We start from the raw sequence: 14,607 nt of genomic DNA on the forward strand, positions 1-14,607 counted from the left end.
CTCTAGTGAACGCGGTGTTGCCTTAGAAACGAGCTGTTTCTAAGGCTCAGGCGTGCGTCGCTTGCTCAGGCGCACATTTCGTTGTCGCGCCGAACGCTGCGTTGCTCGACGCTCACAGCGTCCGATGCGGGGCGCGTAGTCGCTGCGCCGTAGCCGATTGTCTTACACCCCTTGGCGGGTCGACGGGAACGCTGTCGCGTTCCACTCTTGAAGGCCAAGCTTAAGCGTCCTCCAATTTTTGGTACCTTTAAAGGGACACTAAAGATTACTATGAAGACAAGTTAAAGCTATAAAGCAATGCTCTAGAACGTCTAAGGCTTCAATCTGATCGCGAAAAGAGCTTTAGTAACCGAGAAATTGAGGTAAATGCATGACAAGATTTGAGACCCCCCAGCGTCATTTCGGTACTAGCCCGATGACGAAGGCACTCCACATCATAATTTATGTCACTTGTCCTCAACTACTCGTAATAGAAAGATAATTTCACTAGCATATAAGACGGAAGTAAATGCTACTTGTCTACTTCTGTTCGATTCTAACAAAAAGTAAAATTTTGTCGTTACCCTTCAGTAATATGGGTGTTCGAAAGGTTTCGGTTTCGCTCGACTCTGCGCGCTGGACTATGCGCCGCGCGCGCTTTGGAGTTTCAGTTGTTTCCTTATCGCATCGTGCTGCGCTGGTTCTGCTGGCTCGCGAAACTTGCATTTGGAACAAGCAGCGAGAATGCCACGTCCATGTGATGTCGCGGGATGCGCGAACGGTCCGCGGAACTGGCCCAAGGGCAGTTGCAGCGGCGAATACAAGGTTACTTATCACTGTATGCCAACGAGGGAACCTGTCCGTTCGAAGTGGTTAAATTCCGTACCTCTGCCACAGCGCGTTGGCAAACAGCCGAAAAATCGTATAGTGGGCTCGATATGCACTTTTGTCCAGAGGATTACGAGTTCAATGCCGACTTACTGAAGTCGTCTGGAGTGCCTTTCAAAGCAACGCTTTCCGTCGGTCTTGCCTGCGTTCTCCGAAGCGCAAGAACAACTGCAGGTCGAAGACCTGCAGTGAAGTCGGCATTTGGTTTTCACGAAGGATAAGCTACAAAAGTGCGAATATGTACAGCCATGACATACAGTTGCCGCCATAGAAGTGCGCAACGACGCCGGCAGCGCGAGCTATCAGCACCAGTCCACGTTCATCAGAGCTTAAATCGCTGAAGTCGAGCCCAGCATCAAGGGGCATTGTTTCGTTGTCAGGGTCATCCATTGCAACGAGCGTCAAAGTTGGCGTCGTCAAATAAAGAAACAGCTTATCGTCGCACGCTTTCCCTTCCGCTAGCCACCGTAGTTCCGTTTTGCCCTGCTGTCGGCTCTGTCTTGGCTCTGTTTCTGGCCGCGCGTTTGCGTTTTGCGCAGGAAGCCGTAGCGCCGTCTGCGGCTGCCGTTTTACTCACCGACGGTGCAACGTCCCTATGAGACCATGAAATCACCACTCCTCGATCGGAGTTTGGGTGAACTGAACTGCGCTAGAGGTACGCGGACGCTTCAGAACGCATTTTTTCTTAAAATAAGTCTCTTCGTCCCATGAAACTAACGTTTCTAGGTTTCCAGGATGGTATTTCAACAGTCACGTTGACCTAATAATAACCTTTAGTGTCCCTTTAAAAGGCTATCTTCAGTGGTTGGCCTACTGCTTCCCACTCCTGGAGTTGCTCTAGTTATGATTTCAATTGGTTCGCATGAACGACCACCATTTGAGCATTTTGCATCTGGTATAATTTTGAGAATAAAGAGAGTGAAAGCCTTAATTCACGGGAGTATTGCCGTTTGAGTGATCCTAATTTCGTCGTGAAAAGCTAAAGTCAATGCTGAACCGTCCGCTCGCGGTAATCGCCAGAAGCATTTAGTACTTTTTGCGGACATTCATAACCATATCATGAATAACTTTCGCAACACATCGAAAACAAGAGATATTACCATCGACTTCGTTAGTTCTTAAAGAAAGTAATCTTGAAGAACATCTTCAAAATAGAAATTATACTATAGTTTATAAACGAATATTTAGCATTTTCCAATAGTGGCTCGTAATTTTTAGCCATATTGAATCGCTTATTCCACTTTTCTTTGATAGTGCTCAAGAGGGAATAAATTGATAATTATGTTTTCACAATTATCACTTCCATCAAAACCAGCAAAGACTATTTACAGCAGCTCAAGAACTAAATTATTATGACATCACAGCATCCGAAATCCTTTTTTTTTCAGAAATGCACTCGAATTTGCATTTTCTCAAGATATTCCCACTCGGCCGGCAAACCAAACCACGATGCGTAATTGACCGCTGTTCCGGCAAACAGCCCTAACGCTGCCTACAGAAATTTCAACATTTAGGACATGTCAAACAAAATATATCTTGTATTAGCCTCTCAGGCAAGCAATTGAAGTATTACTCCCAGTTTTCACTGTGAAACTGAGAAATCTGTTGGAACAAGTATAGGGGCTATTTCAAAAGTTACTGCACCATTCAGTGCCTTCACGATTGCTCTGGCTGCGCTAGTCAAGCGCGAGTCCTTCATTGGATAATAGTAAAAATAGGTTTGTTCTTTTTGCAACAAGAGTTTCATGCGCGAATCAGTGGTGAGACAATAATGGTCAATGCAAGCACGAAATCGACCTAACGTTTACAGTGATGTGTTTATATATATATATATATATATATATATATATATATATATAAATAAATAAATAAATATATATATATATATATATATATATATATATATATATATATATATATATATATATATATATATATATATATCGCAGTAAGCCCGGGTTTGCAATTGATGTCCGTGCTCGTTCAATGTCACTTGGTTTACGGTCTCGCACTTAACGCCCTTGCAACAAAACCTTTTTCCGTTTTCCAGTCCTCTAAGAGATTAAATATGGATAGTGAGCGTTTCGCAACGCATGCAGCTTCACAATCTCGGCGCGTACGAGAATCGACTCTCAAGTTCTACTGAATGCAGAGCTCCAGCTCTTGCGATAACTTCCCATCGCTCCTGTGAATTTGTACAGTCCTAGCATTATATGAAGTTGTTAGTGCTAATGCGTGCCTTGATTAAATTACGCAAAAGCTATATATAGTACGAGGATGATTAGCCACATGTCACAACTTCCGAGCGACAGAGCAGACGATGAATATGCACCCAGGAAAGCATAGTTATTTCATAACGATGGCTGGCCATAATGTTCTTCGACCCCTCTCCAGAGTCCACATATTTTTTTTAAACCAAGACTTTCTTGCCGCCTAGACAGCACTCATGTCACTCCGTGCTATCTCGCCGAATAAAGCTCAGCGGAAGTTCGCAGCAGGAGCCGCAAAATAAAACGACAAAACATCGGTGTTTAGAAATTGGAGAGAAGCACAACGTTTCCAGCGCCCGTATTCACAAAGGGCTGATGCGAAATCGATATCCGTAAAAGCTAATTCAAGCTCTTCCTGAGGCTGGGCAAGTTTTTAAGGAACGCTTCTTGTCCATGGCAAAGAGCGCTCAAAAACTAACAGCTTTAAAAATTTGTCCTATGGTGTTCGGGAAGTGAGTTGGTGCAGGAAAAAATAAACACGTTGCAATACCTGGTGGGAAGGAAACACATGGAAAGATGATTCTGGCGTTGCAGTACGCCGTGCAGTATGAGAGTCGTGTTGATGGACAATAGTTGTACCATGAAGCTGATAGTGCGACTACAAAAATTCTAAAAAAAAATGTTATATGCTTGTTTGCAAGGCTTTATAAGAAAAAAAAAGAAAAAAGCTATATAACTGGCGAAGTTAGTATCTTGAAGAAATGCAAAAATCTTACGCGCGTCATTCAGGCAAATATTGAAATGTGGGTGGAATAATTAATGTGCTAAATACACGTTTTTGGGGTGTTTCTAGGTGTAATACCAAATGCTTGCAGAATTTTCACGCTTCCCTGGGAGGACCAAGAACCGTAGGAATTCCACATACAGCGGGCATCAGGCCACTCTATGGGTGACGTCTACCGAAAACACAAGGTTCGATGGTTGATTATGTGGTCTCAATATAATAACTAAATTCTCGTTTTTTCCCTCGATGTTCACGTGGCTACCAGGAATAAGGAGGCCGCCTACCCGGGGCGGAGACTAAATGAATAAATGTATATTGATTTCATCTCTCTATCTCTCTGTTTGTGAGGCGCCATAAGAAACCTGTATTGGCATTCCATTGAACTAGGACTCAAGATCTGAGTGACGAATAATAGGAGTTCCTTCTGTGTAAGTTACGTACGCTCCTTGTGGCAAAAAAAACGTTCCTGCTGCCGTCCTTCGGAATCTTTCGTAACGTCCCAAATCAATTGTACAGGACAACAGGTTCGAATTAGGTAAAACTGAGAAGAATCGGATGATTAAACGAACGAAACTTCCAGGTTGCTTGCCCAATAAGAAGCACCTCTGTAGGCTCTGTTCACATGCATGAAAACTTACACACATAATGTAGGAATGCACCTCACTCCTTTTTTCGCACCCTGTCAGCAGCGAGACTGACTGGACCGCCGGGCTGAGAGACGGGGACGTCGACTGACAGTTTGTACTGGTGGACTGGGGGGAGCAGTCCAAGCAGGCCTAGGGCTTTACTTGAGCCCGATCCCTCGGCCACCTCCCCATTCCTCGTCTCACCTTACAGTAAAATTTATCCCTACCACCACCAAACTCTCGTTCCCCTCTATTTTTACGCGCCACACGACGTTCGTAGTTCGTTTATCCGGTGTGCGCGGTCAAATAACCAAAGGCACCTGTTATATATTTGGCCATAATAAGGAGAACGTTTTGAGTAATGCCCATTCATCAATGGAAGTGCGCAAAATAATTAGTCTTCGCAGTATGCTACGTGTGCAAGTGTCCCGGCGGGGTTGGAGTGTTTTTTACGAGCGATCCTAAATTCAGCCAGCTGTCCAGCCATAACTACAGATGGCACCACGGCAATACTTAGGAAACATTGTGGGAACATTATTGCAAATCCGCACGCGAATAAAACGCGTATAGATTACGTACCGCATAAGGTTAAACACGTACGATGAAATACAACTTCAGAAAAAATTGCTTTGCCTAATGAGCCTATATAGACCTGTTACGTCATGTTTCTTTCTTTTGTCTCGTAAGAACATTACGCTACATGTGGTCCATGTTTTGCGAAAAAAGTACCACGTCCTGGTTTATGTGTACGCAAAGTTAGAAGTACTTAGTGTAACTTTCTGTGCGTTATGTGGGTGGGCATGAGAGCCATGTCTGCCAGCACTGAAAAGGCCGACATGGTGACGGGCGAAAAAGGGTTTGCGTCCTTTATTGCGCGTACATTTAAAGACACGCCAAGATCAAAGAGGAAAAAGTAAAAAGAAAGGGGAGAAGTCGTGCCGAGCAGAAATAATGACGTGGATTGCGCTGGTAAGCGTAATATCAGATCACGATACACGCCTCTCCTTTTGAAAGTACACATATTAGAACAGCAGCTGTGTAATGCACGTACTCACAGTAATAAAATTCAAGAGTTCAAGACAACTGTTGGAAATTCGAGTCGTACTGCAGACGTTGAGGTGGTCTGAACTGGCGGTGAGATCGTCTTAATGTTGTAGTGCATTACAGGCGCTGCGTTAATCTGGTCGGGCAGGTCGGGAGCGGCGTGTGTACTTTGCTGGCGTTCGTCAGCACCGTGGTCATGTTCCAGTGCGTCCTGAATGAAAGCTTCACCTGTGGGGAGCAGATGTTGCCTGTCGCGACGCAGTGTTTTGTTGTCCTCGGTCAACACTTCGTACGATCTCGGATACACCTGCTTAACCACTCTCGCTTTCCGTGACCAAAACTTTTTCTTCAGCCTAACAGTTTGTCCCTTTTCTAGTGGTGGTAGAACCCGTCTAGAATATTCTTTTTGAACATGTCTCCACACTTTCGTTCTCTGCTGGTTGCTGAAATCAGGAAGAGTGGATCTTAATTGCTTTCCTTGGAGTAGTTCTCGGATGATAGTCCACCTTCTAAGGGGGTTGACTTGAAGCTAAATAGTCCCAGCCAGAAGTCTTGTCTTGCTTCTTTCATCTCCTTCAAAATTCTTTGACCTACCTGCACGCCTTTCTCTGCAAGTCCGTTGGACCTCGGGAACTCCGGGCTTGAGGTGACATGTCTGAAGTCATACTTGCTTGTAAACTGACAGAAGTCTCGGCTTCTGAACTGAGGTCCGTTGTCTGTACACACCCCATACGGGACTCTATATCTCGCAGATATGCCCCTCAGCTTGTCGAGGACGGTTGTCGCCGATGTGTCACGCAACTCGTCCACTTCTGCAAAGTTAGAAAGAGTATCATACCGAAAGATAGGTCATACCGAAAGATAGAATAGGTCGACACCGACCCTATGTCATAGGTAATGCCGCGTAGGTCTAATGATGAGTGGTTCGGTGGGTAAATTATATGCATCGCGTTTCCACACAGCACACCTCTGGATTATTTATGTGATATCTGCGTTAATGTTTGGCCCTTGCTTTACGTTTATTAAGGCCCATGTGACCCTCATGCACTCGTGCCATCATCACGCGTCTCATTGACACAGGCACGATCAATTTTGTACCTTTGAGTAAAACACCTTTTACAATTGACAGCTCGCCTGTGAAAGGTTTCAGCTCTACTTCAACTTTTTCACCATTGGGAACAGCCTGAATTTCGGCGCGTAAGTAGGGATCCTTATCTTCGTTTAGCCGGTTCTACGTGACGTCGCTGACAAGGGCTGTCCGCACTCAGAGCGTGGATTTCCACATCGGCATCAGCGTCCGCATCGCCCTGGTCCGGCATCATGGCTGTGGCTCGCGAGAGCATGTCTGCCAAGATCAGTTCTTTTCCTGGAACGTATCGAAGACCTATAAAAACATTTGTAGTCTAGGCGGCACATCAGCGATTGCTTTTTGAGCTATAGCTATCAATGGCCGATGATCAGTTTCCAAGAAAATCTGTCGACCATAGATAAAAATATAATAATAATGAACTTCTGGCAACCAAAAGGCACCGACAATGCTTGCTTTTCTATCTGTGAATAACGCTGTTTCGCATCAGTAAGCAGCCTTGATGAGTACACCACAGGACGCCATTCACTTTCGTAACGCTGCATGAGAGCTGAACCCAAACCATTCATTGATGCATCTGACGACACTTTCGGATCTTTCTCAGGGTCAAAGATAGCTAGCAGTGGCTGCTGGCCAAGGCTGTCGCAGATATTGTGCCATTCATGCGTGTGGGTTGGTGTCCATGCAAATACTGCATCATGCTTGATAGGCTGCGCAAAGAAGACGCCCTCTGCGACAAGGAGGGAAGGTACTTGGAAAAATAATTGGCTACACCCAGAAGACGCTGCACTTCCTGTTTATCGGCCGGAATGGGCATCTGTTTCATGCACTCGATCAGCCGTCGGTTGGGCTTTATGCCGTCTTTCGAGAAATATCACCCAGAAATTCGATTTCGCGAACACCAAGCTTGCACTTCTCTGCTCTTAGCTTAAAACCAGCTTGCCTAGCAGCCTCGAGTATGGATCACAACCGATGGTCATGTTGTTCCTGCGAGATTGTCCAAATCAAAATGTCATCTACATACACACGAACGCCCGGTAAGAAATCGAATATTTCGCTCAGAGTCTATTGAAATACTTCTGACGCTGGCGCAATACCAAAGGGCATCCGCATGAACCTATGCCTCCCGAAAGGAGTTGCAAAAATGCAGATTTTTGAAGTTTCTTCATCGAGAGGAATTTGATGAAAACCAGCTTTCACGTACAGTTGACTGAATACCTTTGCACTGCCCATTTCCGCCTGTATGGTCTCCCGCCTCGGCATTTCGTAATGCTCTCGTTTTATACTAGCGCTGATTATCCTGGGATCCATTCAAACCCTCAACTTCCCATCTATTTTCTTGGCAATTACCAATGGACTTACCCATTCAGTCGGTTCGTTGAACTTTGTCCCGATGCCCGCTTCCTCCATCCGCTTCAGCTCGTTGCGAAGTGGTTCCTTTAGGGCCAAAAGAACTCGTCGGCTGCTTGAACTACTGGGACAGCATCCGCAGACAGGACCATCTTGTAGTGTCGCTGTTCGCAGCCGGTACTTTCGGATAGCTCGCCGAATTCCTGCATTACTTGTTCAGAGTTGGTTGCTGCCACTGCGTCGATTGTCCTGGTAACAAGCTCGAGCATTTCACTTGCATTGAGCCGGAGCAGTGCCTGCCTTCCTTTCTTGGAGACCAAGAAATCCAAATGCTGGCGTCTGTGAACGATGACTACTTCTTTGGCTGATCACACCTGGGTGTTTGATGATGACCCCACCCTATGACCGCAAATTGGTGTTGCTGCGTTTGACAGGCCGCAATGGCCGCAGCTTCCTGTAAGCTGAATACGGTATGACGTTAGTTTGAGATCCCGTGTCGACTCTGAACTTGAGTACGCCGCCGCCAAGTCTCGGTATCACCATCCAATCACGCTCATTCTGTCTGTTACCGGTACACACATCTAAAATTTCAAAGTCGCTGCCATCACCTGGAGCTCACCTACGCGCGCCACTCTTCTGCAGCAAACAGCAAAGTGATTTCTTGCGTTACAGATTCTGCAAGTTTCGCCATCAGCTGGGCAGTCGCGCGGTTTATGTTCCGTTTTTAGATGCTTGGTTGAGATCCGAGTGAGATCGACTGGATCTACTTCTTTACTTTATCCGCCCATGCTTCGCATTGCAAAGCAGCTGGCCCTGATGCCTTGCACCACCCCTTGCACAGATGTCATGCCTTGCACAGTGTAAATGCCTTAACTCTGACTCGCACAGAGACGAAGCTTATTGTGGTAGGTGGAATGGCACCAGCGGCGTACACTAATCGACGGCACGCGTTCTCGTTCGCTCGCTGAGTGAGCACAAGTTCTCGTTCGCTCGCTGAGTGAGCACGCAGCCGTGGAGAAAGCTGCGAATGGAGTGTAGTCAGCAACTTCGTCGATGTTAATTGTCGGCGAATTGTCTGGGCATATCGCCCCTACTCTCGAGATAAATTGATAATCGTAGAAATTCCGCTAAATGCCAACATTCCTCCGCATCGTGGTGTGCAGCCAATGTCAAGACAATGCAGAGATGATAACGCGAGCTGGCTAACGTTGTCATTTATTTCATATTTATGTATCATACCCCCCAAAATCAAACAATACCGAGGGAAGCAGTGAAGGAAAAAATGCGTTATAAGTTATTCCAGCTTATACAAGTTTAGCTAACACAAGTACCAAAGCCTAGCTTGTAGAACAAAGCAAGAACTAAGCTGAAAATTATATATATATATATATATATATATATATATATATATATATATATATATATATATATATATATATATATATATATATATATATATATATATATATATATATATATATATATATTGAGTGACAGATGCAAAAGGAAATGGACAGGCTTACGCAAGAATAATAACTGGGAAGATGCACCACCTCAGAAATCGCCTCAGATGTTTGAAAAGCTAGTGGGGGGAGTCCCCTTGGAGAAGTGCACACTGATTATTTCCAAAATGAATTTCGCGCCCTTTCAAATGCAATGCAGCTGCCTATTTATTGTCATTTCCCGTAGCTCGTGATGACAAATAGTTGTCAGCCTGAGTTTGCTCAGCAACAACTCCGCTCGCTGTTTCCAATGTACGGCTTTTCTTTAATCCGCATGTTCACTTCGTCTTCTGGCTTATCGAGTCCGTACTATTTCGGAATTACAGCCAATTTTTTTTCAGTGCGGTATTGTAATGTTTACATCAGCTTATACATCGGATTCAGAATTTCTAGCCCTTTCGAGGCAATTCCTCTTCTCGCATCCGAGCTAACCGAGGTAGTTTGCACGTCCACACGGTCTATAATGCGATAGTCAAAAAGGCCAGAGCCAGGCACCAGCAACGACATTCGGAAAAAGAAAGAAAAAAATGTAAACGCCGAGTGATGTGCCTTTGAGAGTACAAGGCCGTACGGTAAACCGCCCTAAATCAACAATTAAAGAGAACCAAAGCTTAAAACACACACACATACACAAGCACACACGCACACACACAAACACACCACTGTTTATTATAATGTGAAAACACACTTATTGAGCCCATAGCACTCACGCAAACTAACCCGACAGTTGGTGCCGCTGTTGCTAAAGGTGCCGAACATTCTCCCAGCCCTACGTCACGCAGGCCGCATACTTCAGGTCTTTCTTTTTATAGAGATCGTTTTCTTCTGAAAAAAGCCATGCATGGGCCCCTGCTATTTTTGCAGACGCCCTACGTTGCTAAGGGTCGTTAGCAGTAAGAAGTTCCTTGAGGCAATTTTCTCTCATGACTCAGTCTGCTAATCATACAACTTCTGTTAATTAACCTCAGGGCACATGTAAAGGCGAAATTAAAGCCGAGAAGGAGTGAATAGAAAAGCGCACGTGGGCTCAAGATAAATTCGAGGACTTTCGGGATATTTGTCTCCAAAATATCCTCAAGAATGCTTCGAAGTATCAGTTACAAACCTCCTGAAATATTACAGGCACACTTTTGGGAAACTCTGAAATGGGACGTTGGTTTTATAAGAAGACACTTTAAGGTCGCGTGTCTCGAAAGTAGTGCTAACCTAAAGATTTCTGCTCAGCAGACATTACGTTAATTCACCTCGGCTTCTACCTTTAATTAAAGCAAGTGCCCTAAGTTAGCAAAAAAAAGTTAAGTAGCAACTTTTTGTTAATTATCAAAATTATTGCCTCAGACGTTTTTGTTGCTAGTGTTTTCTTAACCGCGTAGCCTGTGAGCAGGAACAAGTGCTTGGTTGTGAGCTTTTTTTGTCGTTCGGATAAAAAGAAACAACTGGATTATCTGTGCTGATTTAATGCTTACCTTAGCGTGTCGATGGCGCATCACTGCTCATATTGCACATTTTTTCATCTAATTGTGCGGCAGTCCCTGGAGTATACATCGAACGCGTTACAGATCAAAGCATAGCCTCTTAGACCTTTATTATACTGCGAAGAGACATCTTTCACTTAGCATTTTGATCACTCTTGCACTGACGTCATCACCATTAGCTAGAGGACGTAGTCACTGTTTCACTAGGCTTTTGCACGTTTCGCTCATTTCGGCACGCTCTTGTAACCAAGCCTTTGAAGAACATCACTGCACGTCGTTTCTATTTCCCGTATCTTTTGCATCGACAACTTCTTCTTCCACATGTGCACAACCGCTTTCGAGTTTCTCTTCGTCGAGTAAGGGTTCCTCATTTCCGCTGCAGCTGCTACCGTGTGGGTTTCAATGTATTTCGAAACGGATGGTGCATAGTTTAGACCTAGGCTCCCGAACACCCGCATCGTCTCGTTCAGGGGGTCCGCGGCGAGGTCTTCGAAACGTATCTGGTACGTTCTGTTTATCTGCAGTCGAGGGGTGAGCTCCCTGAATGCATCCAAGTCTGATCGCATCTGGTCACACAAGGCGGCCGCGCTATCGCAGGGCTCGTAGTCCGTGCACCAGCGAAGACCTCTTCTAGAAGAGTAGATGGCCCGCGGGTCTCGCACCAAGTGGACCACGCGAACAGACTGCGCAATGTCCGGGTTTCGCTCAATCCAAGATCCCACCTGCGACAAATAAATTTACGTAAGCTATACGTGAACAAACGTAGCTTGTTTAGCCAGGGTATACGCACATTTGTTGTTTAAACAAGCAGTTTTCAAAACAATTCTGGTTCAGCTCCGTGGAACTTCCAGGAAGACGAAGCCGTTTAACGGAAACATCAAGACTTGCAATAGCCTGCAAATACTCTTGATCCTCCTGCTGGTACCGGCTTTGGTACGCTTTCAAAACGTTTGACGAACCAGCTCCAATCCTTCGTGCAAAAGATATATATGCACATATGGTAGAGTCATGAAGCGTGATTTTAATCTTTCGACACACCTAGAATATGCATGTACAGTTTACTACGGGAGAAAATACTAACACAATCAAATTTTGAAATGCGTGGATATAAATGTTTTGGGGTACCGAACATAGGTCTGCCAGTATGCAGGGGAAGCTAGAATAAAGCTCCATAACAATGTCAATGAGAAAGCTATACTGCTTTTCGCAGCAAGCCATTCTTTTCACAGTAAAGCACCTGAAAGATACACTGAAACTGCTGCACATCATTTTACCGCATCTCGCGGAGTCAACGCTTTCAACCTACGGGCTTTCATGCAACTACACTGCCCACCGCGAGAGAATTGGTTCTTGTAGGGAAAGGAGAAAAGGCTGGCACTGTCTTCTGCAACCCTTGCGGCAGCACGGCTCAGCACCCGCAGGGGAGTTGAAAATAGGAGTGAAGGAGATAGAAGGAGGGAGAAAGGTAGAGAGTCACCATGGCAGCAGCGGAGCAGCCCGGCCGGGAACGCCCAGTGGCGTCGACTGGAGGAGTGGACTGGTGATAGACTATAGGAGGTGGTCTATTACCAGTCCACTCCTCCGGTCGAAGAACTACTCACAGAGATAGGTCATGTCCTCCTCTCTGACGCTATTAATGCGCGACTAGCACCGTGCAGCTCTACTGACTGCATCATTAGCGGGGTATCAGCTATAGACTAATGGTCTAACGGATCGCTTGAAGGGGATTCTCTGTGACTGGCTCACACTATACGACTCATCTGACCATTTCAATTGGGAAGAAAGCTTTCGTTTTGTCACGCACGCGTATAACACCGCCACTCAAAAGAACGCCACGTGTTTCTCACAGTTTTTTTTTTGATGGACACCATACTTCGGTATCAGCCGGACGTCTGTAAGTTTAGGCCTTTCAGATAATTCTCAACATGCAGAATTTTGCCATCAACTAGCTCACTCCTTCGCGACCCATACTGAAGGCCTCCAAAAAGATGCCTTCGGCATGGTAAAAAGATGCCGCGACCACGCTCAGCCTGCAGAGATCTTCGCCGTGTACTATACTATCTGGCTGACATTCTACACTCCAGAACACCCTCTGAAGCTTCCTCCGAAATATCTGGCTCCGTTCCAATTCAATCAGCTTACAGCGCCTGTGAACTATATGGCCGAACCGGTGACCTCATCGTCGGACAAACGCTGTCGTGGCTGCGAGGCGGTTCACATCAGCCGCCAAAAGCCGTACCAGGATCCTCTCACCGTGTCATTACCTTAAGTCGCCAGAATGGCTCATTTTAGCAGCCACGGAATTGTAGTAGAAAAGATGATGGGAATCTGTGGGCACTGCCCTAATTTTGGCGCGAGACATGAGCTCGTGTTATTGATGCAAAAAAGCTACAACGGCTCCTTCAGAGATTGCTTCGACCTTCAAGAGTTTTAATCGAACTGGAATTAGGAGCAAAAACGAAGCTGGGAAGCACAAGTATCGCGTAGGTCAGGCCTATTGAAGGTAAAGCTGCCTATTAGCTTTACGTTGGTGTATAAGAGTTACATAACCAGGTGGTGTGATGAAATTAGAAAATTTGTTGGCATAACTTGGAATCAGCTATAGCAAGACTGGGGTAATTGTGGATCCCCAGGAGCGGTCTTAGTACTGCAGTTGACACGAATAGGTGGCCGATTATAATAAACAATGACATCATGATTGTTCTTGCGTTCGTGTGCTAAATGTTTTGATTGAATTAGTTCACTTGTATTGCCCATTCTGCCTAGGCCTGATGAAGGCTGGTATTACTGCATAAATAAGTAAGCAAATAAATAAATAAAGAAATATCTGGGATGTGAAAACTCTGACCTGACTGACGCGAAGTCTGGTGAACTTGAAAACTTGCGTTTCGGCTCTTGAACAGAGAGCAGACAGGTGATCTGGGGAGGAGCAAGACTCTCCATTTTCGCAGAGGTCGGCCAGGAAGTGGTTGAACTTGTAGTAAAGGTTGTTCTCCAGCCACACTGTGTAGAGCGGCTCGAAGCGGCACCTGACAAGGTCGTCTATCAGACGGAAAGCGTGGCTCTGTCTTCCTGGTCGTATACTGCCGCTGACAGTGAACGGGACAAGAGGCTCAAAGTGGAAAAATGTCCTTGGCGCTGAAGACAGCAATTCGCCAACAAAGGATGACCCAGACCGGTAATAGGCGACGATCACCACTATTTTCACATCCGCTGCAGCGACCACGGGATATCTTTCGAGCGCGGCTCTAAACGCAGCGGGGAGAAGTCTTTCTAAAGAAGAATCACTGGTATCTGCTGACGCCATTGTATGTTCGTTGACCACAACGGGAGATTCTGTTGTACGTGCACCTTCCATGAGGAAACTTCTTCGTTGGAAATCTGCCAAAAGAAGAAAGCAAGTCTTACATTCTCACGTAAAACAACAGGAAGATGCGAGTGCATTGACCTGATTTATATGACGTTTTCATTCTCAACTACATTTTCTTCTAGACATTGCGCTTACCATAGCTTAGGCTCTTTTCACCGAATTATTGTTTCTATGATTATATGATAGGCGTGAGTTAGCAAAGAGTCGATAGGACATATGGCTTAGGAAGTCGATTCAATTGTAGTTCGGTAGAGTGGTTTTCGACTGTAATCATGAGAGCACACTCATCGGG

The 14,607-nt window shown here is 45.4% G+C and overlaps 1 protein-coding gene across 1 annotated transcript; it reads right to left on the minus strand.

Moving 5' to 3' along the window:
• Window positions 1-11,142: 11,142 nt before the first annotated feature.
• Window positions 11,143-14,320, minus strand: LOC142571073 (carbohydrate sulfotransferase 1-like). Its single transcript, XM_075679368.1, has 2 exons — window positions 13,794-14,320; window positions 11,143-11,667 (listed from the first exon to the last, which is right to left on the minus strand). The coding sequence occupies exons 1-2, from the start codon at window positions 14,301-14,303 to the stop codon at window positions 11,170-11,172; spliced, it is 1,008 nt and encodes a 335-aa protein (XP_075535483.1). The 5' UTR covers window positions 14,304-14,320; the 3' UTR covers window positions 11,143-11,169.
• Between the last annotated feature and the right edge of the window lie 287 nt (window positions 14,321-14,607).

The sequence above is a fragment of the Dermacentor variabilis genome, chromosome 2 (genome assembly GCF_050947875.1).
Source record: "Dermacentor variabilis isolate Ectoservices chromosome 2, ASM5094787v1, whole genome shotgun sequence".
NCBI lineage: Eukaryota > Metazoa > Arthropoda > Arachnida > Ixodida > Ixodidae > Dermacentor > Dermacentor variabilis.

Coding starts and splice junctions, on each gene's coding strand:
- LOC142571073 (XM_075679368.1), bottom strand. CDS start 14,303: ATGGAAGGTGCACGTACAACAGAATCTCCCGTTGTGGTCAACGAACAT. Junction 11,668..13,793: donor CCAGACTTCGCGTCAGTCAG/GTCAGAGTTTTC, acceptor TATTTGTCGCAG/GTGGGATCTTGGATTGAGCG.